Here is a 25,233-nt window from a genome sequence, read left to right on the forward strand (position 1 = left end):
AAAGTGATTTTTAGGTGAAACTGAAACTGATGGTTTTAAAATCCTCCCCGCTTCGAATATAGAAATGTTCATTTCTGCTTTTAATTTTAGATGTTTCTACGTCTAATCTTGTTTAATATGAAGATGTACAAATATTAGTGTGCAAATATCATTCATTCCCATAGATGCCAGAGCTCTGGGGTTGTAAAACCCTCCCATTGAGGGAGGCAGAGCGTCGGGAGGGATGGATGACAGAATGACAGCAGTGCGAGCAGAATAAATGCTCGCGTACCGGAGCGGCAGGAGAGCAGAGCTTCTCATGCGCTGCGTGTTTATACAGCTCAGACATGCCACGCGTCTTCTGAGTGGGACATCAGGAGAAAAGTCTGCACCTTCCATCGGAATATTGCCAAGGGGATAACCACAGTATTTGAGGCGATACTTACAGCCTTTCAAAGTGGAGACGTAAGTTGCGTTGCTTTTTTTTTTTTACTGTCAAAAGTATATTTTAGCATTGCTTTGGGAAATGCATACTGTATATATACGATGGGGGTTTTATGAAATGGGCATGTGGAGTTGCATAGCAGTCTCATGCTCAGGAGCAACTGGTGTGTCCTGTTGAACATGCGTGCATGGCTGCAGGTCAGTGCTTCTGATAACTCCTGCACAGTGTTGGGGAGTAGCTAGTTACATGTAACGGAATTACGTTATTTAATTACAAAATAAATGTAATTGTAATTAGTCACAGTTACTGAGAAAAAATATGTAATTAAATTACAGTTACTTTTGAAAAATGCCAGTGATTACAAAGGGGATAACATCTGAATTTTTTCACACCCCCACCCCCACTTACAGATTTAATTGACTTCTTTTAAATTGCATTGGCTGCTCTAAAATGAGACGCCAATGTTTCAGGAGTTTAGGACACATGCTTATTCGATAACTGTTTTATTTCCTATTTGGGTTTATGCATAAACTTTATTTTTTAAGATTGTTTTTTCCAAGGCATTGTTAGATGCTAGTGTTTTCTGTCATAACTATGCAAACATTTGATTTCAAACCCAGTATCATAGCTATTTCTTGTTATGATGTTATTTATATTATGATCTTGTTATGACATATAGCACAACTGTGCTCACGGTGACCCGAGTTCGATTCCCGTCTCAAGATCCTTTGCCGATCCCGCTCCCCTCTCTCCTCCCAGCTCTTTCCTGTCATCTCTCTACTGTCCTATCACAATAAAAGGCATAAAAAGCCCTAAAATGTCTAGTTTGAACTTGTCGTTTGCTAGCAACTGATTTCTTTATGGAAGCTTTGTGTAATTAAAAGTAATGTTACATTACTTTAATAAAGTAATTGAAAAGTTACACTACTTATTACATTTTAAATCAAGTAACTTGTAATCTGTAACCTATTACATTTCCAAAGTAACCTTTCCAACACTGCTCCTGCATACAGTAGTTAATGCACATGTTGGTTAGTTTGTTTTAAAAGCGGAATTTGCGTATGTGAAGTTTTTTGAGAACTGTCAACATGTGCTTTAATCTTTCTTCATTAAGAAAAGGCAACTTGCACTGGTTTGGAGCATGCACTCTGTGTAATATTTATTCACCCTTTTATTTTTTATTAGCATTATTATAATATAATATAAAATTACCACACAGTGTGTGTGCAAAGCATCTATATTTGATAAAGTGGAAGAAATGATTACATTAAATGTGGGAATATTATATTGGATGTTGACAGTATCACAAGATTCACAATACATGTCGTTTGGCAAAGCAAGATCTATTTCTACCTGATCTGACAGATAAATTGCTTTTATTGATGAAACATAATGAGGTCAGGTTGTTTTAGTCATGTGAAATAATATTTAAAAAGCACATTTTCACTGTCAGTATATCTATACTGAATGAGGAATGTTATGTGTTCCATAAGAGCTTTGACATGCATAGTGCATAATTTTATCTGTAACATGCAATTTTATTGTATCGTTCACAAGTAGTTGCTCAGTTATTGATTGCAAGCGTATTATAAACAAGAAGTTAATAGATCATGCTGGGAATACCATGCAGTGCAATTTAAAGTTATTAGCTTTGCCTTTGCTTATTCTTTAAAACAAAACAGTCTCTGCAGTTGCAGTGATTCTCTCTAAATCTGAATTAGTAATGCTGCATTTTGACAGAATTGGATAATAGTTGTTCACACGAGGCCATATGCGTTTCATGCTGCCAAGAAAGGCGAGATGCAGGAAATCTAGGAGGACTAGATTGTAAGTGTTTCTTACATGAACGTTCAGTTGAGACTGAGCGTGATGCACATGGAGGAAACGCTACTGGCTTGTCAACAGAAAGGAACGAGTGAATTGAAGTCTACGTTCACAGCTTGTACACTGTGATATGAGTCACCGCTCAATCACTGAAATTATAAAAAAAATATTGTGAAGATTTCAACTGAATCACTCTTTCTTACAAATAATGACATGCATTCAAAGTCGAGCAATAATTCATCAAAAAAAGAAAATTCGGTTATTGTTTACTCACCCTCATGTCATTACGTTTTCCCATACGCTTTTGTTATATTTCTGTGGCACATGACAACAGAATTTGGGAGAATCTTTACAACTCACATTGTGCTCTGTGTGATAGTTTTATGTGAGAAGTAAACTGAAATTTAATAGCAAATAATGAACTTTATGTTAGATAATCTTCTCCTCCAGTGAGCTTCGTTTTGTGAACGAATCATTCTGTTTGATTTGTGATCTAAATGAAGAGTTCATTGAAAAAACAACAACTGTTCATTCACAAATCAGACTTTAAATCTTTGAATATAGAGCATGAGACATATGGACTACTTTTATGCTATTTTTTTGTTCTATGCAAAAATGAGAGCATACACGTTTAAAATTAGAATTATTTTTGGTCAAACTATTCCTTTTTACTGGTTAGACTTAATTAATAGTTCCTTAAATGTCACAGGATGCATTAGTAGAAAGAAAAAGTGAATGTTCTATTCTGTATTGCCTTGCATTTCTTCATGTCTTCGCCTTCCGTAGTTGACACATTTGACATGTCGCTCTTCTTTGTCACATTTATCTCAATCACAGATCTGACGCACAGCAAGACACAATGCAGGAATCTGAGCCTAGCGTGTGTCAGCTGCAGCCCAACATCATCTCAGTGCGCCTCTTCAAACGAAAGATCGGTGGGCTGGGCTTTCTGGTCAAACAACGTGTGTGCAAGCCCCCCGTCATCGTTTCTGACCTCATCCGGGGCGGGGCGGCGGAGGAATGTGGGCTGGTCCAAGTCGGCGACATCGTCCTGGCCGTAAACAACAAGCCTTTGGTGGACCTGAGCTACGAACGTGCGCTTGAGACCCTGAAGAACGTGTCGCCTGAGAGCCACGCCGTCCTCATCCTCCGTGGGCCCGAGGGCTTCACAACTCACCTGGAGACCACGCTGAGCAGTGACGGGAAACCCAAAACGATTCGCGTCACCAGGCCCGTCAACCCCGCTCAGGGCAAGCCGTGCGAACGATGTTTGCCCGTCAGCCCCAACATGACCAAAGAGCTCAGGGCCATAGAGAACCTGTCCTCTTCTTCTACTACCAGGAAAGACCCACGGGAGAGCAAACCCCTGATTCCTCTGCTCACCCAGGACTCTTTGCTCAGAGAAGGAGGCCATTCGGGCCTTCTCCTCAACGGGGTGGAAGAGAACAACGACCTGCTGAAGGAGATCGAGCCAGTGCTGAAGCTCATCAAGAACAGCAAAAAAGAGATCAATGGAGAAGGTCAGAGAGTCGTGGAGAGGAAGGATGTCGAAGTGCAGGTGGATAGGTGAGTGAGTTTTTTTGCAAACATACACTCTTAAAAATAAAGGTGCTTCACGATGCCATAATAGAACCTTTTTTGTCTAAATGGTTCCATAAAGAACCTTTAACATCCAAAGAACCGTTCTGTTTCACTAAAGGTTCTTTGTGGTGAAAGGTTCTTCAGATTATAAAAAGGTAAGAAAGAGATGGTTCTTTAAAGAACCTTTGACTGAATGGTTCTTTGTGGAACTCAAAATGGTTCTTCTATGGCATTGCTGTGAAGAACCTTTTAAAGCACCTTTATTTTTTAAGAGCGTACCTTTAACATTGTCTTCAACAGTGTTTATTCATTTCACACAAATTATGATTGCAAATGCAAATGATCAGTTAATTAAGACGGCAACACTTTACAGTAAGGTTTCCAGGTAATGTTAATGTATTTACTAACATGAACAAACAATACATTTATTACAGTATTGATTAGTATTTATCTTTGTTAATGTTAGTTAATGAAAATACAGTCGTTCATTGATAGTTCATGTTAATTCACAGTGCATTAACTAATGTTAACAAACACAACATTGGATTTTAATAATGCATTAGTAAATGTTGACATTAACATTAACTAAGATTAATAAATGCAGTGGAAGTATTGTTCATTCTTAGTTCATGTTAACTAAAGTCATTAAAGTAGTAGTTCACTTCCAGAACAAAAAATTACAGAGATTTTATTCACCCCCTTGTCATCCAATATGTCTTTCTGTCTTCAGTCGATAAGAAATTGTTTCAGGATTTTTCTCCATATAGTAAACTTTTATGGTGACCCCAAGTTTGTACTTCCGAAACGCAGTTTAAATGCAGCGTCATATGGCTCTAAACAATCCCACCCAAGAAAGAAGGGTCTTATCTAGCAAAACGATCGGTCATTTTCAAAACAAATTGACAATTTATATACTTTTTAACCTCAAACGCTCATCTTGTCTAGGTCTGCGTGAACTCAACAGTCCTCCTGTTTTTTCCGGTTCAAGACAGTTAGGGTATGTCCAAAAACTCCCATCACGTTTTCTTCTTCAACTTTAAAATCATCCTACATCGTTGCAAAGGTCCCGACCCAGTGTTCACAAAGTGAACATCCAAAGAAGATCAAACACCCTTTACAAAAAAAGAGTAAAATAGTGATGTGGGATCATTTTTGAAGTTAAAGAAAAAAAACGATATGGGAGTTTTTGGACATACCCTTACTGTATTGAACCGGATTACGCAGACTACACATGCACATCGCTAGGACAAGACAAAATGAAAATTTGAGGTTAAAAAGTATATAAATTGTCAGTTTCGCTAGATAAGACCCTTCTTCCACGACTGGGATCGTTTAGAGCCCCTTGAAGCTGCATTGAAACTGCATTTTGGAAGTTCAAACTTTGGGGCACCATATCAGTCCATTATATGTAGAGAAATCCTGAAATGTTTTCCTCAAAAAACATAGTTTCTATTATTTGTTCTGGAACCTTTAACTAATGTTAACTAATCAATCTTATTGTAAAGTGTTACCATTAAGACTTATTTTTGCACAGTTCCTTCCACAATTTTATGTCATGTTTTTACCATAGTGCATGATTTGTAAACTAATACATTTTGACGTCTACATCACATGTTAGTAACTCGGTAGCTCACCTGGTACAGCATAGCACTTGCGATTTGGAGCATTCAGGTACAAGTACCTTAAAACACAAGTCACAATAAATAGCTAAAATCACATGGCTGTGTCAACAAATGCATTTTTATCCCATATTTGGTTTTCTTAAAACTAGTGCAGGGTAGCATGTTACTTTCAAAAGTGGCAGACCGTTAAACTTTTAGCTCCACTTATTGAAAATGTAGTTTCCAAACTCAATTTAAATTCAGAAGTCAGTTTTTCAAACTCCAGTATGAATTTTCTAAAAGGTTTTTTTCACACTAAGCTAGTATAGTCTCAGCACATATCTCATCCTGAGATGAATGGTGGCTCAAATGCGCTATTACCTTTTTTTAAACATTCAGACTTACGATTTTTGCTTGATGGATGATAAAATTTATTTAAAGGGGACATTGGATCCCCATTTGGATGCCAAGTTCTTCATGAAAATAAATGTCTGCAACACATCTTGGTTAAAATTCCTCAATGGTTGTGTAAAACAACACACTTTTTACCTTGTCAAAAACTATTCTGTTCAAACTATTCAACTAATCTATTCGAAGCGACCTGTTTCAGTGCATGGCTCTTTAAATGATAATGAGCTACGGCTCACCTCGCCTCTCTCATCCATGTTTTGTGTATTCGGTGGCGTTTTACCATCAAAACAAAACAAATCCACTACTTCCTCAGCTACGTAACACCTGCCTCGCCTATGAGACGTTGTTGCTACAGCTGGTGAAGCGCAGGGAAAATGGCTAACAGCATACAACTGGCTGAGGGCGGAAATATGCTAATAAGGGACAGGCCTGGGCAGTGTAATGTCATACTGCTCAGAAAATCAAAACCGCTTGAGACTGTTCAGGTTTTTTAGGGATTAAAAAAAGAAGTGAATGGATCTTTATGATTGTAGGGTGGTTGTGTCCACACACCACTATGACATTTTTATGCACCATGTAAAAAGTGAATTTTGCATCCGATGTTCCTTTTAAAAGACAGTAGATTAACACTTAAGTGTTATCTAGCCTAATTTAGCATTATGCAGTGTTTAATCTGTTATCTTTGCATTCAAAGAAAGCCCTTTTATGCATGAAATGAAAGAAACTTTCATGAAAAAAGTTCATTTGGTGCACAAAATTAAAATGCTGACTTTAAATTTCTGTTGACAAAATGCAACTGGTTGTCTATTTATGAAATGCAATAAAAGTGTACAAATATTGCATTTTGTCTCACAAAATACATGTACAATTACCCCATAAAACTGTTAATGTGGTATTTGCAAAAACTCTCTTAAATCAGTATTCACTTACAGTATTACATTAAAATAGGTTTAACATTCAAGAAACAAGATCTCAAGTTAGTCACTTCCCCTTTATGATCTCATTATCTGGTCCCTGTTGTGGGTTTAGTTAGTTTGATCATACAGTCTGCATATTGGAGTCTGATTTTGGTGTTTAACTCTATGTAATTGCCTTGTTGAAAGCATTAAAGTAAATTTGGTACAATATATATAGCATTCCAGGAAACCATTAAACTCCAAATCCACACTCTTTGTAGTTAAACAAACAAATGTGTAAATATACTGTAGGTTATGAATGCATTCTTGATTTTTGGATTGAAATTCACCACTGGCATTTAAAAAGCAATGATGAGTCGGCGCTGACTTATAGCACCATTGGTCTACGTGTGTCCCGAGTTCGAATCCCGGCTGCAGGACCTTTCCCGATCCTGCCGCCCTCTCTCGCTCCCACTTTTCTTCCTGTCAGCTCCACACTGTCCTATCATAATAATATCAAAAACAAAAAAGCAAAGAGGAGTCCACTGACATGACTTAACATTACTTGTTCCCAGAAAAATCATGTTCTAAAAGCTTCAAGTGCTACTGCATGAGTAATGACAACACTACAGCAAATTACATGAGCATTATTGACTCAAGGGAAGAGTTCTCTCAAAAACATTATTGGTTTAATGTTGTAAACAACAGAAGACATCCAGTTCTTAGAATCAATTTTACCTTTTAATATAAAAGAAACCTGTGTATGCACTCCAAGTGCAGTTATGATTTTAAGCATGATTAAAATAGTACAGTACGGTCCAGTTGTCTGGTGGTGGAAGATGGGGCTAGTTGTCACATTATTTATTCCAATGTTTAATCCAGTATTTCTCAGTGTAGATGAATGTATAGTCTATGAGTCTTACTATGAGACTGTGTGACAACTAGTGCCAGTCTGTTTTTCCTGATGTTTGCATGATATTCATGCTTCAATTTTTTTTCTATCTGAGAAAGGTCAGTTTTCTGAATGTATATTCTTTTTTGATGAGTGAATTTTGTTTATTTGTTTGAGCTGTCAGTGAGTGAATCTGTTCATAATGTATTTATTCCATTCAGTCTTTGAGATTACTCTTGCGTTGAATGTTCAGATTACGCTTTAGTGAACAGGAAATACTAACAGGCGGTGCGAGAAGCTTCCAGCAACATTAATAATAGAATGGATAATTATAGACATGAATATTATTGTCTTATTATTTTGTGATCACTCCCCAGTTTTCAGAGTACACCATTTGGTCTTATTAATTCTACCTAAATTATTTATTACAGCCCAACTACTGTAGTGTTGTCATAATAAATAAAAGGCAGCGACTAGAGGCTATTTACACTAAGTGCAATGTCAATAGATGCTATTTACACTAAGGCCACGTTCACACTGTCAGTTTTTGGGATTGACATTTGCATTTACTTACAGGTGTGAGTCTCGAAATGTCCTGTTCACACAGCAGCTTACAGTCGCTTTTCGAATACTGTCTGTATGAACATGCAACAGGAGTCAAGCCTGTATTCCTTACAAGTAACTATAGCAACACAGACCAAAGCAATATCAAAGATAGCGACGTCCATAAAATTGAAAGTTTTACCGGTTTCTGATACGACATAAATCCAATCTAGCTGCGAGTTCATCCATCAAATCATCATTAACTAACAGCAGCTTTTAAATTTGAGTGGAGAGCAGAGCATTTGAGCCGCGCGAAGAACGCAAAACTGACGGAAGGGAGCGGCTCTGGTAAAGGCTGGATATAAAACTTTCAGATGATACACAGCTCATTTCTCCGTCACTGTAAGTTACCAAAACCACAAATTAAAGGAGAAGTCCATTTCCAGAACAAAAATTTACAGATAATGTACTCACCCCCTGTCATCCAAGATGTTCATGTCTTTTTTTCCTTCAGCCGTAAAGAAATTATGTTTTTTGAGTTAAACATTTCAGCATTTTTCTCTATATAATGGACTGCTATGGTGCCCCGATTTTGAACTTCCTAAATGCAGTTTAAATGCGGCTTCAAATGATCACAAATGCAGCTGTAAACGATCCCAGCCGAGGAAGAAGGGTCTTATCTAGTGAAACGAACAGTTATTTTCACTGAAAAAATACAATTTTAATCTCTTTTAAACACTCATCTTGTCTTGCTCTGCCTAAACTCTGTGTATTCTGGCTCAAGACAGTTTAGGGTATGTCGAAAAACTCGTATTTTCTCCCTCAGCTTCAAAAATCATTTCAAAATCATCCTACATCACTGCAGTACCGACCCAGTCTTTGCAAAGTGAACATGCAAAGAAGATCAATCACCCTTAACAAAAAAGGAAATTTTTCACTTATCACTTCGCTAGATAAGACCCTTCTTCCTTGGCTGAGATCGTTTACAACTGCATTTAGGATTGTTTGAAGCTGCATTTAAACTGCATTTTGGAAGTTCAAACTCGGGGCACCATAGCAGTCCATTATATGGAGAAAAATCCTGAAATGTTTCCCTCAAAAAACAGCTGAAGAAAGAAAGACATGAACATCTTGGATGACAAGGGGTGAGTACATTATCTGTAAATTTATGTTCTGGAAGTGGAGTTCTCCTTTAAAGAATGCAGCACACGGTAGACACGTGTTTGTCTCTGTCGCATTGTATGACGTGATGGACGACTAGTTGTCCAGTCCTGTTCTGTTCACACAGTGCAAGTGTTCCGAGAATGCAGTTGTGAGTCCTGAAAACTTACGGGTGTGAGTTTGGTTATAGAATATGGTTCTATGTTGTATTGACAACCATATTCTGCTGCTGTGTGGACGTGGCCTAAGTGAAAATAGCAGGATTTCCTTAGAAATATGCTATTCACACTAAGTGCAAATAGCCATAAGTTCTATTTACACTGTTAAAATAGCAGGATTTCCTGCTGTTTATACTACTTATTGCAAATAGTGGCAATTATGCAGTAATAACATATTGAGTAAAACAGTATGCAGTAATAACATATTGAGTGCAAATTATAATTTTGATTCAAATGATTAAATAGATGTCAACCTATTGGGACAATAAAGCCCTCCCTACACCTATCCCGACCCTACTGATACTTTCTTTTCAGCTTTTTGATTATTTCCTTCAATTTTAATGAGAATAAATGCTTTTTCGACTTATATCAAATTTAAAAAGGGAGAAAAAAGTTTGGCAGATTTGAACTCGGATCGATCACATAAAAAAAAAACATCTTTACCATCTGTTCCACTAGAGCTGTTGTTTAACAATCATTTTTTGTAGTGTTGACTAGCCCAATAACAGGCGAGCTATTTGCACTTAGTGTCAATACTCCGTAAATGTGAACTACTATTGTCATATCGTTTAATGGAATGAGAGCTACTGTCTTCAGAATTGTGAAGATCAAATAAATGACCATTATGTAAAAGCCTCATTACACAAAGCTAATTAGTTGGATCCTTGTGGTTCATGAACAGCAGCAGTCTGCATTTTAGTGTGCTTAAACATTAACCCCCAGTATCACAGACAAGGTTTAAGACTAAAATGTAAGTCTGAGCTGTTTCAAAGGAAAGAATCTTGCACTGGTTGGTCTTAAAACATGCCAGTGCCTTTGTTTTATCTCAAGATGCACACCAGTAATGTTTTTTTCTAAGGCACGTTTATAAAAATGACTTAAATGTCCTAATTGAACTATGGCCTAATCCTGGCTTGGTCTAAGCCCTGTCTGTGAAACTAGGCCAAAGTATGTAAAAATATTGACTCAGATAGGTTTCCAGAACACTCCCCTCGTTTTTGCCATTGGCAAAAGAAATCATAAAGTAAATTCTGCTGGTAAAAATTACAAAATAAAATGTTGTATTCAGACTTGTATGATTTTAGTAATTTTGCGAACTGCACCATGCAGTTCACCGTAATAGTAATGAATTTTAATATTTCGTTATGAACCTTTTATTTAATTATTTTTTAATTTTGTACATTTAAAATCCCATTTCAAATCTGGATCCTAAAGCAAAACCAGCTGAGAACCACTGATTCTAACAACCCAGAGAGAAAATAGTTTCCAAATAGGTTTTACAGAACACTCCCCTCTTTTTGCCATTGGTCAGTTAAACACATAGCCCCGCCCCATACGTATGCCATTGGTTGACTACTTATTGCTGTTGTCTGGCAAGTCTGGATGCTCAGACAGAGCAATTGCCTCAGAGTGTTTTATCATTTGAAAAAGTTCACACCAGATACTTTTCTGTATTAGAAGAACTAAACAAATTATTAAATAATTAGGCTTGAAATATTAATCCGACTGGTGAGCAGATATGGCAGCGTTTCATCCAAAACAAATCAAGCTTCTCTCACACTTCTCACATTTGTGTTGAATGTGTTACTATGCGTCCCATAAACAAAATGTTCTGTAAGTGTTTGTTTACACTTTTTAATTATACTTTGAATAGCATAGTTTATTATTTGAGCATCTGGCCACTAGCTAAATATGATTATGGAATTACCTGAGTATGAATGGAGCTGACGCAATTTACTGTTTCATTTAAAAGACAAAGTGCATATTGGTAGCCTTGAGACATGAATGTTTTAAAGAAATTCAAGTTAAGCTCTATGGTTGGCATATGAGGCATGTTGTTAATTATGACAGATTTTTTTTTCCTTTTGACTAATTCCTTTACTAATCTCTACACGTACTGTAGACAAAATAATATAATTTAATGTGTTTTGAGTGGTTGTACATGCATCCAAACCTGTTTTCTTCTGACTGATGTTTGAGCTGTGCACTGCACTGTTTGTGACTTTCAGAGACCTTGGTGTGGGAAATGGACAGAATGCCCAGCTGGCGTCGGATAACGACAGAGTGTTTGATGACCTCTGGAGAAAGGACAACATGCCTACAGTGCTTAACAACCCCTACTCAGAGAGTGACAAGGTAAAATACAGTCTAAATGGCTTTATGTGTGGCTTTGAAGGACTGTGAGTGAGTCAGTAATCTAGCATTATTTCTTTTTTAAAGGTGCAAGTACAGAAATGTTGAAGCTGTACTTACAGTTAATATGGCCTGATCTGCTTGACCGCTGGCAGATATTCAATGTCCTACTCTTAAAAAGAATTACAAGACATAGCTCCACAAAAAAAGATTTACTTTTGAAGTACTGTACTATAACACATACTATAGACGATTTAAAGCATTGGTTCTCAACTCATGGTTCATGACAGGTCTATTCTGATGGGTTCATGATCAGCTGGAAAAAACGATGCAAATTATTTTTTTTGTATGTTTTTGGTATACTATACTATCATGTGAATAAATTATATTTTAAAATGAAATGAAATGAAATGAAATGAAATGAAATGAAATTATTTGAAATTATTATTATTATATTTTTACATTTTAAATGCAGCATTGGTGACCATAAGAGAGACAAAAAAAATATACCAACCCCAAACTTTTGAAGGAAAGTGAATTTTTTATTTTTATTTTCTACGTTTAAAATCCCATTTAAAATCTGGGTCCTAAAGCAAAACCAGTTGAGAACCACTGATTCTAACAACCCAGAAAAAATTAAATAAAATAAAAAAAATACTATCATGTGAATAAACTATATTTTAAAATACATTTTTTTTAAATCTTAAATGCACCATTGGTGAGCATAAGATACACAGAAACACACAACCCTAAACTTTTGAAGGGATGTGAATTTATCACAGGAAATCAAATTTCTGCTGTTAATAATTACACAATAAAATATCATATTTAGCCTTATGATTTTAGTAATTTTACAAACTGTACCATGCAGTTCATAGTTTAATGTTTGGTTATGAACTTTTTATTTATTTATTTATTTTGTACATTTAAAATCCTATTTAAAATCTGAGTCCTAAAGTAAAACCAGTTGAAAACCAGATTCTAACAACCAAGAAAAAATAAAATAAAATAAAAAATACTGACTGATCCAAAGAACCTATATTTTATCTGTACCATATTTTCCAAAGAACCATATACAGACATGAGATAAGAACCAGCAAGAACCTTATTAAAAAAATGAACAAAATGATCTACAAAATAAGATTTGAGTGGAGTCTGCATGTCAAGTAGTTCAGGCTGAATTAATTAAGTCTACTATTTCAAGTAGGGCTTACTTGCAAGTAACCATATGAAAGGCTCTCTCCGTCACATGGTCTTCTCTGTACCTGCCAGCTGAGTGCTGGTGTAGCATGTGTTTTTACAGTCCTAGTTGTGGGGGTAGCAGTGCTTGCATTTCACATCAGCACATGACTCTCTCATCTGGCCTCTTGTGACGCATTATCCTTCTGAAAGAAACCGGATGGATGGAGGCGATCCAAGAAAGCAGACGAATGAATGGATGCAGCTGTGTGGTCCAAGACGGAGTTGTTCTCTTTTCTCTCGCTGTGCTTAGCATAATACAGTGTCTGGTGGATGATTAATCGCCAGTGAGTAAGACGAGGAGGGGGAGAGTGAGAGAGTACAAGAAAAATAAAAAGACAAGAACACAGGACCAAGGCAGCATGTGATTGTTGTGCACGATGTCTGACACTATTAGTGTGATACAAAGATGCAATGACTGTTGAGATGAGATATGAATGAGATACAGCATGTCCTAACCAGGCAACAAGTTTCCACCATACGTCCTCTTTTTGGACCTAAATTTCTAAGATTTCTAAATCGGCCAAAATATCCGGGATTCCGCTTTTGCTTTCTACAGTCACCATTCATTGTGTGCGTTTTTGTATTAAAGCCCTACGTGGGACTGTTTTCTTGATCCCGCTCCTGCTGAATTTCAAGCCATTACCAACTGCTCACCCAATCATTCTAATAATGAATATAATTTTCCCGCATCAGGGAGCCACCATTGTATGTGTTGTTTTTAAATCTGTTTTGAATGAGTGGCTATTTACTTTCACTTTCAATTTCGCGATAACAGGCACTCTGTATAAAGGAAGCACATCTTGCAAGATTAGATATGAACACATTATCTGCTAAGCAGCAAATTCTCCAGCATGATTTGTCAGTCATGTCTTTATACTTTTGTCTTGACCCATGATCAGTCAAATCTGATTCCTTCAACTTGTGTTGGATGCAGGGTTGCCAAATCCACATTTTTTTTTTTTCACGGAATTGGGCTGATTTGTAACCTGTTGCGAAGGCTTGATTGTCTCCCGTTGGTTAAAAGTTTGAAATATTGCAGAAATTATGTTTGACTGAAATGCTTGTATTGAAACATTTTTTTATTCTACCTGTAATAAAAAATTGAAAATTTTGTGATGGCCACTAAAAGAAAGCCTTTTAGTTGCGTTAATGATCAATCTGCACAAGAATGGCTGTAAGATATACATTTTAGGTATGTAAATGAAATATGTTGATATGGGAAACGGTCATTGCGCTACTCTGGGGGCCTTTTAACCCCCCTAAACAACACCCAAACAACCTGTCCTCTTTTTTGCAAATTAAAATATTGTCACTCTAATCTAATGTGTAATGTAATTGTGGGTGGGGTTACATCGTGTAACATTTGTAATCACATTGTCAAGATTTACATCAAATATACATAGATTTTATTTTCTTACACACTACAGCTTTTGGAGTAGACTCGAGCCCTTGGATGTGCACCAGCAAACTACATCCAAGTCCACTTGAAAAGGTTTTTTTTTTTTTTTTTTAGGTAATTGTGTCTTTTTAAGTCACCATTCTGACTTTTTTTTTCTTACAATTCTGAGAAGAAAAATCAGAATGGTGAGATGTAAACTCAGACTAATTAGAAGTAAACTCGGAATTGCAAGAAAAAAGTCTGATTTCTGAGTTTATGGGCCAGATTTAGTAAACAGGGCAAATTAGTATTAGCGCGCAATTCCACAAAAGCGCCGATGCAAGGGGAAAATTCTGCATGTGATTTACTGACAAGGTGCACATTAAAGAACACAGACGCAACATCTCATTTCCATAATGACCAGCGCAATCTAACAAGAGCAGCACAAATTGTCGCCTGCTTTAAGACTTGCATTTTTTGGGCGTTAAAGGAGAAGTTCACTTCCACAACAAAAATGTACTGTACTCACCCCGTTGTCATCTAAGATGTTCATGCCTTTCTTTCTGCAGTCGTAAAGATATTATATTTTTTGAGGAAAACAATTTTTAGGAAAATAGTGGGATTCCAATGGTGCTCGCAAATTTAAACGTCCAAAATGCAGTTTTAATGCAGCTTTAAAGGGCTCTAAATGATCCCAGCCGAGGAATAAGGGTCTTATCTAGTGAAATGATCTGTCATTTTCTAAAAAAAATAAAAATGTGTATACTTTTTAACCTCAAATGCTTGTTTTGTGTAGCTCTGCGGTGTGCATGCATACTTTGTGTAAACTGGGTCAATACAGTTAGGGTATGTCGAAAATTCCCATCTCATTTTCTCCTCCAACTTTAAAATTGTCTTACATCGCTGTTTTACCTTTTTTGTAAAGGGTGTTTGACCTTCTCACTTTGTAAACACTGGGTCGGTACATCTGCAGTGACTTAGGATGATTTTGAAGTTGGAGGAGAAAATTAAATGGGAGTTTTGCAACATACTGTATTGACTGACCCAGATTACAAAATGTACGCATGTGCATCGCAGAGCTAGACAAGATGAGCATTTGGGGTTAAAAAGTATGTACTTTTTTTTTTTTTTTTTTTAAAGAAAATGACGATTGTTTCGCTAGATAAGACCCTTATTCCTCGGCTGGGATTGTTTAGAGCCCTTTGAAGCTGATGTTCAAACTTGTAGGCACCATTGAAGTCCACTATATGGAGATATTCCTGAGATGTTTTCCTCAAAAAACAACTTCTCTACGATTGAAGAAACAAAGGCATGAACATCTTGGATGACAGTGAGGTGAGAACATTATCTTTGTTCTGAAAGTGAACTTCTCCTTTAAATAATGGCACAAACACCAGTAATTTGATGAGTGCAAATGTTAGTAAATCACGTTGCGTGATTCCTTTTAATACTCTCCTCCCATAAATTTTGCATCTGAAAGGGAAACTCTTACAAATGCATATTCAATAAGGTCAGGCACAAAAATAACTGTGTCCATGCCTTTTCAGCGCTAATTCTTCACTGCGCGTCTTTAGTAAATCCTAAAGGTACTATTTTAATGCCAAAAGACTTGCACTGGCGCAAGATGTAAGTAAATCTGGCCCTAAATCTGACAGTTCTTTGGTTATATTTTTCATTTCTGAGAAAAAAGTCAGAATTGCGAAATAAAAAGTCACAGTTGCCTTTTTTATTTGTTATTTCATGGTGGAAATGGGCTTAGCTGGTCTCAAATGCTCAATTACTTTTTAGTTATTACCCTCAGCAAGTGTGAAAACAATAGGAAAGCCAAAACCCAGACATTTTAGGCAACTGAGAAATCCCGGCGAGGACATTTCAGGAAAAAACAAGATGTGCAGTCACCCTAGATTCAACTTGTAGGTGACTGGCTTGGTTCATCACTTTTAATGCCTTGAACTAAGACTTTTTGTAAAATCCCTATACGAAAAATTTCTGGAAAAATACTTTGCTGCTTAAAATTGGGTGGGCAGTAATGCACTATAGCTAAAAACAAAACATGCACAGATACACAGTTCTACTGTTTAGACATTGTGGACCACCCAGGCACTTTCATCATGCTTTTATGATGCATTAAATCTAATCTTGCACATCATTTAGGACAGATGAATTGCAACGCTGTATTTAAATGCGTAAGTGTTATTTCGATCACATTGACCTTAAATTGCCAGCCAGATATGACATTATCTGCAAAGGCTAAGGGGAAATAACACATTTTCTTGCACCATCAAATCTTCACTTCAGTCTGACAGTTTGAGACCTTGGCTACTCCATAATAACCTGTTATAACAGAAGTGTATGTTGACATTTTGCACTTTTAGCATATTCTCACTGACACACATTGGTGGTTAATGAATTTGCTGGAGCATGCCTAGAACATTTTCAAAATACTGTAAGAAACACAGAATTTTCCTGCTGAGATGTTGATAAGTAAGTGTTCTTATCAGCTTTCTTTAAACTTGTTTTACATTTCTATGTCGAGCTGTAAATGGAACAGCTTGTTTTTTTAAGAAGTGTCTGTACTTTGGAAAGCTAACCTTGCTGACACGAGATAGAATGCATGTTTCATTGCTTTGGTGATTGCAAACCTGCTAAAGCAACGCAGGTGCGATGATTTGAAATGTTTGAGATGATAATAACCTTTCGGTCTGCCTGATGGGGTTGAGGTTTTTTAGAAATGTGCTGAGTTTTCCAAGGCTAACAGCAGCAACCCTGCATAATTTAAGCTCTAATAAGGCTCGCTCACCCAGTGGAAGTGGTGGGAAGCAGTCGGACAGATGAGCTGCTAGCATCATTAAACAATGATGTTGCTGTCTTTGAAGCTCTGCATGAAAAACAAGCAATGCTATTTAACCATCTATATTTTTATTAATCTCATACCTTCATAAGTTCAATTATAAAACAGATAGTTTCTCTCATGGATGCTAATGTCAATACAGCATTCCACTAGTTCCAAAATATATTATTTAATAACTGTTATGATGGAGTTTAACATTTATGCATTTGTCAGATGCTTTCACCCAAAGTGACTTGTTACATTTCAAAATAGAAATTTGTCTTTATTATTTGATTAAAAATAGCCTGTATAAATGATTTAGAAATGCTATATTGTGATCACAACTTATGCTCACACTGTAAATATTGGTTAATATATTCAGATAGATAATCATTTATTTATGATTAGTGATGTAAACATTTTGCATGTATTTTAGTAGGAGGATAGATAGATAGATAGATAGATAGATAGATAGATAGATAGATAGATAGATAGATAGATAGACCCCTTGTCATCCAAGATGTTCATGTCTTTCTTCAGTCATAAAGGAATTATGTTTTTTGATAAAACATTTCTGCATTTTATTCCATATAATGGACTGATATGGTGCCCCAATTTTGAACTTCCAAAATGCGGTTTAAATGCGGCTTCAAACGATCCCAAATGCGGTTGTAAACGATCCCAGCCAAGGAAGAAAGGTCTTATCTAGCGAAACGATCGGTTATTTTCATTTAAAAAATACAATTTAAATACTTTTTAATCTCAAATGCTCATCTTGCCTTTCTCTCCATGAACTCTGTGTATTCTGACTCAAGACAGTTAGGGTATGTCGAATAACTTGCAACGTGAACATGCAAAGAAGATCAAACACCCTCAACAAAAATGGTAAAACAGCGATATAGGACGATTTCGAAGTTGAGAGAAAACATGACATGGGAGTTTTTTGACATACTCTAACTGTCACAAACTGGAACAAAAACAGTTCAAGCGGAGTAAGACAAGACGAGCGTTTGGCATTAAAAAGTATATAAACTGTGTTTTTTAAAATGAAAATAACCAATCGTTTCGATAGATAAGACCCTTCTTCCTCGGCTGGGATCGTTTATAACCGCATTTGGGATCGTTTGAAGCCGCATTTAAACTGCATTTTGGAAGTTCAAAATTGGGCACCATAGCAATTCATCATATGAAGAAAACTGCTTAATTGTTTCCTCAAAAAACATAATTTTTTTACGACTGAAGAAAGAAAGACATGAATATCTTTGATGACAAGGGGGTGAGTAAATTATTTGTAAATTGTTGCTCTCCCTGGTGAAAAAAACAGCATATGCTGGTAGGTATGTTTTGATGCTGGGATGCTGGTTAGGTAGGTTTTGGTGCTGGTTTAAGCTGGTCCTTTGCTGGTCTATGCTGGTCCTTGACCAGCAACATGACCAGCAAAAACCAGCAAAGGAACAGCTTAAACCAGCTAAGGACCAGCATAAACCAGCAAAGGACCAGCTTAAACCAGCATCAAAACCTACCTAACCAGCATTCCAGCATCAAAACATACCTACAAGCATATGCTGTTTTTTTCAGTGGTTTTTTAAGGTTTGGTAAAGTTTTGTTCAAGCATCAACTGAAAACAGTATAGACTAGCCTTAAAGATCGATTAACGTTATTTGGGTTGATTACCTTTGTCAGGGTAGCACCATATTTTTGACAGGAATGAAAATGAGGCTTATTGATTGTATTGTTGTTTAATAACATAACTATTATTAGTTCAGCTGATGAAATCCCTGCTGAAAAAACAATAAGAAACCATCAAAGAAGGTCTAATGGTTTCCTCTACAAATGCCATTACGCACCATCAACTTTAAACCATTAAAAAGGGTTTTCTACAGTGTGTTTTAGAATATATTTCATTAGGATTTAGTGGTTTTAACAAGCCACAAATAGGCGGCTTGTTAAAAGGCCAATTACCAGTAGAGATCAATAGCACCATTACAGTTTCTTTTAAAACCAGTACAATTACCAGTAAAACCATTAGAAATTTTCATAAAACGGTTTTGAGAGTTGAGAGCTGTCAAAATGACATGATCTATGATCTTCATACAGTACATTCCAGCGTAAAGACCAAAGTTTATCCATCACAACCTCGTTTTCATCCGTGTTAAATTCAATATGGCATCTAATCAAAGATCTATAGATAGATTTAGCAATGATAGAAATCCACTTCAACTCTGTAGGAACTCCCTGGCAACTGTAAAAACACAATGTTCATGCATCCATCTAGCCATATTAAGTAAATAAAGCCAGCATTAGGTATTTATGCAGACAATTTCCATGACATCCAAAGAAACACAGTCTTTTCAGCTTGTTAGTCATTCCGAAATGTTTAATTTATTAGCAGCTTGTGAAAATGAGTTTGTCAAATCAGCTCGTGTTACTCTTTTACATAATAAAGCTTGTGTTAATACAGCTGTGGTGAGAAGGATGAGACGTACAGTAGACAAAGCAGTTTCCCCCGCAGTGCCCGTTGTCGAGCACCAAGTTGAATAAAGAGGTGCAGCAGCGAAGGTGGCTTCTGGTGGGCTGTGAATGTTGCGTGAGTGTATCGAGTGCTTGTTTCTGAAGCGCTTCGATGTGGGTAAGTGGTCTCGAAGTGTCGATGATGTCGCCGATTATTCCACCCCGTTCGCACACGTGGTTGTGTGTGTCAGTTGTTGCCTGGGGCGACGCTGTCATGTACACAGAATCCTTACAAAACCCTTTCAGTTGAAGTTGCTTTTTCAATTTTACACCTTTTCTTTCACACAGCCTTTTTGCCACAGTGTACACTCGTATATGTAAGGGTGTATCATATCCGCTTTTTGTTCTCACATTTCATTTGTGACAAGATGGTTCTTCTCATCCGTTCTGCCTCAGATGTCTCACATGTGTAAACATGAGTGCAGCGTATTTCTTGCCAGCCGAGCGCAGCGTGGCAGCTTTGAGATAATAATCGTGTACGTTGCGCGTGTTGTGTAGCCAGAGACAGAGAAGGACTGATCTGTCTTCTGAGGAGAATCAAATCGATTGAGGAGAAGGACGCCCACTATTCTTCCAGGGGACAGCGAACATAATGGGCCCAAGACTGATATTGAAGTTTGCATTCATGCCATCAGAAACCACCACAATTATACGAGTGATGTGGTGTTGAAACCGTCGGCCTGTGAACTGGGGCTTCGTAAGGAATACAATGGCTGTTAGATTGATTTCTATCGGTTTAACGATGTCAGCTTCTGATACATTTGTACATGTAGCAAATGACAGTCATCTTTCGAATGCCAAGTCAATGAGAGTATGCTATTCTCTCTGAAAATCAAAGCTCAATTAGAACTTTGCTAAATAGTGCTGATTATCCCATTGATGCCTTTGAGTGGGTAATTTCATTCCTTTACCTTCTGGTTGTTAAAATAACTACATAAGAATAAAAGACTTTGCAAAGAAAGTTTATTGTTGTCAAATACAATTCATCTTCAAACAAATGTTGAGGATTCTTAGAAATGAGTTAAAGTCAAACATAAAAAAACAACTATTGTTTTGAGAAGTAAACGGCTGGTTTTGCATTTCCAAAAAATGCTCCTTATTGGAATGTAGAGTTCCTTGAAGAATATTTAAGATCTCTGGAGCCTTTCCAAGTATTCTTTAGATAATTAAAATGTTTCTTTTAAGAACTGTGTACTGAAAGGTTCTTTGGGGACCCAAAAATGTTTCTTCTATGTCATTACTGTGAGAAACCTCTTTTGGAACCTATATTGCTTAAGAGGTTAATTGTCTGTGCTGATAACCAAAATGTTCTTTTTAATTGTTCTTGAAAGTTGTTGTGAGAAGCGTTCCTGTTATTAGTGTACAGGGAGTCATTTTGGATAAAAGTGTTTGCTGACGGACTAATTAGAGGCACGTTGCTAATAATAAGATGTAATGTTTGTTCCTCCACAGCCGGAGTCCCATGGGAGAGTTTCCCCCACTAAGACTGTGCAGAATGGAAGTCCCACTAAATGTCCCAGATTCATGAAAGTGAAGAACTGGGAAACTGGAGCTTTATACAATGATACTCTACATCTTAGCTCCAGCAAGGTACGTTTGGTGTCAATCCCATTTAGTTGAGTATATAACAAAATATCATATTTGACATTACTGACACAGCAGACCCCATTCAAAAAAAGTATTGTAATGGTATCATGATAAAATGGTAATGCCATTTGGTATCAATCAAGAGTTTATTGTCATATGTACAGGAAACGCAGTTGCGCTCTACAATGAAGTTCTTACTCTGAATCCACAAGCAGCTAGAGACATAAGAATAAATACATGTCATAAAGTATATAAAGTGTGAGTACAATAAATTCTGCATGTATAGATATATTAAGATATACAGAGTGCATAATATAAATAACCAGTACTATTAAGGAATTTGCAGAATATAAGTATATAACCACATAAGCATCAAGTATATAAATGCACATAAAGTGTAAAGTGCAATGTAAACAGACAAATATGCCAGTACGAAGTCCAAATGAGGTAGGTTGGGGACAGACTATGCTGTGTGAATTATACTCAAAGTCCAATCTACTGTTATGGGGGAAGAGGCAATAACATAACATATTTATAACATATTTGTCATACCATTTGTCACACTGTACATTAAGTTTTCATTTCTTTATATTATATTTAAAAAAAAAAAAATTGAAAAGAAATTGACTAGCAATTTGAGTGCAGATTGTTTCAATCTGTAATGGTAGTAAATATGAACTAGCAGAAACTAATAGTCCAACAGTAGTCCAACTTATTAATCTTGTTTTATCTGTTTACGTTTGTTAATGCATCATTACCATGAACTGACAATGAGTGTGGCCATATGAAATCAGTTTTATTTTTTTCCAAATTCCGTGTCATTTTTTCCAAATTCCGCTTTTTCCATTTAAATTTGTCTGGATTTTATTTTAATTTTTCTAGACCCTGTTTTAATGGTTAAATTAACATATGTTAATCACAAAGCATGTCTAATTAATTGAAATCATACAACAATGAATGAAACATACACAATTTAACAGCAATTTATTAAAAGTTTAACAAAAAACAACATTTTAAGGCCGTATGAAATATGTTTTATTTTTTACCAATTGATGTGCTTTCCATTAATTTTCTCGATTCCATTTTAATGGTTCCATTAAATTCATACTACATTTATTTTGTAATTAAATTACGTAATTCCGTTACATGTAACTAGTTACTCCCCAACACTGGATATGACGATATCATTTCACAAAAGAAATGGCAAAATACTCATGAAGTGACAGTCAGAGCACTCTCATTTACTCGTATTTTGAGGCGGCAGAGGCTGAAAACACTGTGAGCGCCATGCGCGCTTCAGTATGCATGTAGTAAACGAAACCACGCATCTGCGCTATTCACTGACACAGAGACACGCATAACATGCGTGAATTTATATGTAAATAGTATTTTTGCTGGTAAAAATGTACAGACGAATCCATGTTGTGTTTTGAATTAAGTGTACTGACTGACTTTTAGTTTATCCATCCAAAATTTGGCAAATTCTGTGTTACACAGTAAATTCCATTTTTATGACTGGATTCTGTCCGTGTTTTCTGCATCAAGGAAATCATAGGGCCCTAAATGAGCAGTTGTATTTTTTTGACAGGCTTTAATGGAGATTAATAAATGCTTTAAATTAGGGCTGTCAAACGGTACCGGGTTCGGTACTTTCGGTACTGAAATTTTAAAAACGTCTATTTCCCGCTCACATTTGAGCACTGTTGAGCCGATTTTTAAACATCGCTGATTGGCCATAGTGTTCATGCGCTCAACAGACATGACTGTGATTGGCTACAATGAATAAGCGCTTTACGCTCGTCACCGAGCGCTCACAAATAAGCACAACGGGAGCGTTGGCCAATTAGCGATGTTTAAAAATCGGCTCAACAGTGCTCAAATGTGAGCGGGAAATGAATGTTTTTAAAATTTCAATACCGAAAGTACTGAACCCGGCCGGTACCGTTTGACAGCCCTACTTTAAATTATATATTGTTCTTTTCTAGTTCATGTTAGCTAATGAATTTGCTAATGTTAACTAAAGAGATCTTAATTGTAGTGTTAGTAAAGTGTTTTTTTCCTCCTGAATTTGAATGGTATTGAGGTAGCAGTTTGATTTGAATACAATTTGACTGTAAGAAAGTAGAAATTAATTTAGATTTTTTTTTAAATCATTAAAAACTTTGAATGATTGCTTGATGAAGTGGAACTTCCTCTTCATGTCATTTCATGTTTTAAAGTACTTTAAAAAGTACCATATTTTGATGTACAATTCCAAAATATATCATGGTTATAGCTACAGTGGTTGTTTTTCAGTTATTTTTTCCAGTACTTTTTTCAGTCTCTGTAACCAGTGAAGTAACTTAATACATTTTCTGTCATCAAAATCATTATTTCATTGCTTATTCAGGTGTTTTCGTAAGTAATATGATAACAACAAGGCGGAACAAATCAGGAATGGCTCTGTGTCAAAGATTCATGTGGCCTTCATGTTGTGCCGGAATTACCGTAATTACAAAATGACAACTCTGAGATTCTACTCCTGTTCACAGACACCAGAATAAATTGTTTCTATGGCAACACTCGTAACGCCAAAATGGATCCAAGTGCGGCTTTGTTGGTAATGACCGAAAAATGCTACCTTAATTCACTTCGTGCAAATGGACTGGCTATATTAAAATGCCATATCAAACAGAGGTTGCCAGCAAAATAGCTTTAGCTGCTGCCATCTTGGTTGTTTTTACATTATGCCACAACATTTTAGAGGGAAAACTCTGATCTAAAATGAATTCAAGAAAATATGAGCCATTTTACATGATAAAAAAATCATAAATATGTTCATTTTGACAATATTCAGAACTAGAGCTGATGTTTGCTGTTAGTATTTGCTTGTACTTTAGCTGCTCCTATAGATTCATATGTCATAAACCAACTGAGGTTTAAAATTAGCCTTCGTCTCCCGCTGTAGACATAAGTCTGTATGACAACATGTTTGCAGCACTCTCAACATCTCTCTAAATCTGAATCATCCTTCCAAGAGGGGGTTATGAAGTCCTGTGCACTTTTATGAGAGGCTGGCTTTGCATGCTAATTGATGCTAATTACAGATGGTATGATTTATAATATATCACATTCTGAAGGATTTTTGGGTTGCATCTCCAACTCTACAGAATGTGACAGCTGCAAGGCTGCATTCACAGTCCCTTATGGTGGGTGAATGTGAAGAATCTAATGAACGTCTTTATTTTATTTTTAACATTCTTGTGCTAAGCACCATTAGTATAAATGCTTGTTTGGTTAGTTAAGGTCACACAGGTGTCCCAGTACGTGCCACAGATGGTATACGTGGGTAAGTTATACTCTGGAAACAGATCACATTCAAAAAAATTATTGCAGTTTGAAATGTAGAATCTTCTATTATGGGTAGTGAATAGTGTTTATTTTTCATTTCAGTTCTGTATTTCAGTAAAGTTAAAAATAGATCAAGAGATCAGAATTGCAAGATATAAACTCACAGTTGCAAGAAAAAAGAATTGTAAGATTAAAAAAAAAAAATCACAATTACCTTTTTAATTTTGCAAAATATAAACTCAGAATTCTCAGGAAAAAAGTTAGAATTACTAGTTTATACCAGTTTATACCAAGTTTATACCATAATTAATTGTGAAATTTGCTAACAATTTCTCAATATAATTTTTTTTCTAAAATGCAATTATTTTTTTAGATAGCACATATTTTGATGTATGTTGTGGTTCAGCTACTTCTTTATTTTGTATATGACATGAACTCATAAGTAGAAGTATGAGGGTGTTACCAAGATGGCTGCTTAATGAACCATTACCCTAGAGGGACTTGGGTTATTTTTGGCTGAGCTACTCTGAAACTGTTGAGGGTTATGGGTCAGTCAAGGTTTAAATGCTTCCCCAGACTGAAAGGGCAATTTGGGATATTAAAATAAGCCAGTCCTTAATTAAGCAGCACTAGCTTAGACAGGCTTGTTGTTATTTTTCAGCTGTCTTTGC

General features: G+C 36.3%; 1 protein-coding gene across 1 annotated transcript in view; it reads left to right on the forward strand.

The window, feature by feature from the left end:
• The first annotated feature begins 231 nt into the window (after positions 1 to 231).
• The window catches only part of nos1 (nitric oxide synthase 1 (neuronal)), a 68,693-nt gene continuing 43,691 nt past the window's right edge, over positions 232 to 25,233 (forward strand). Inside the window, exons 1-4 of the mRNA XM_051110562.1 lie at positions 232 to 444; positions 3,086 to 3,814; positions 11,561 to 11,687; positions 21,098 to 21,235. Coding sequence (XP_050966519.1) covers positions 3,108 to 3,814; positions 11,561 to 11,687; positions 21,098 to 21,235 — 972 coding nt within the window. The 5' untranslated portion in view covers positions 232 to 444; positions 3,086 to 3,107. The remainder of the gene's footprint in view (positions 445 to 3,085; positions 3,815 to 11,560; positions 11,688 to 21,097; positions 21,236 to 25,233) is intronic.

The sequence above is a fragment of the Labeo rohita genome, chromosome 5, assembly GCF_022985175.1.
Source record: "Labeo rohita strain BAU-BD-2019 chromosome 5, IGBB_LRoh.1.0, whole genome shotgun sequence".
NCBI classification, from domain to species: Eukaryota; Metazoa; Chordata; class Actinopteri; order Cypriniformes; family Cyprinidae; genus Labeo; species Labeo rohita.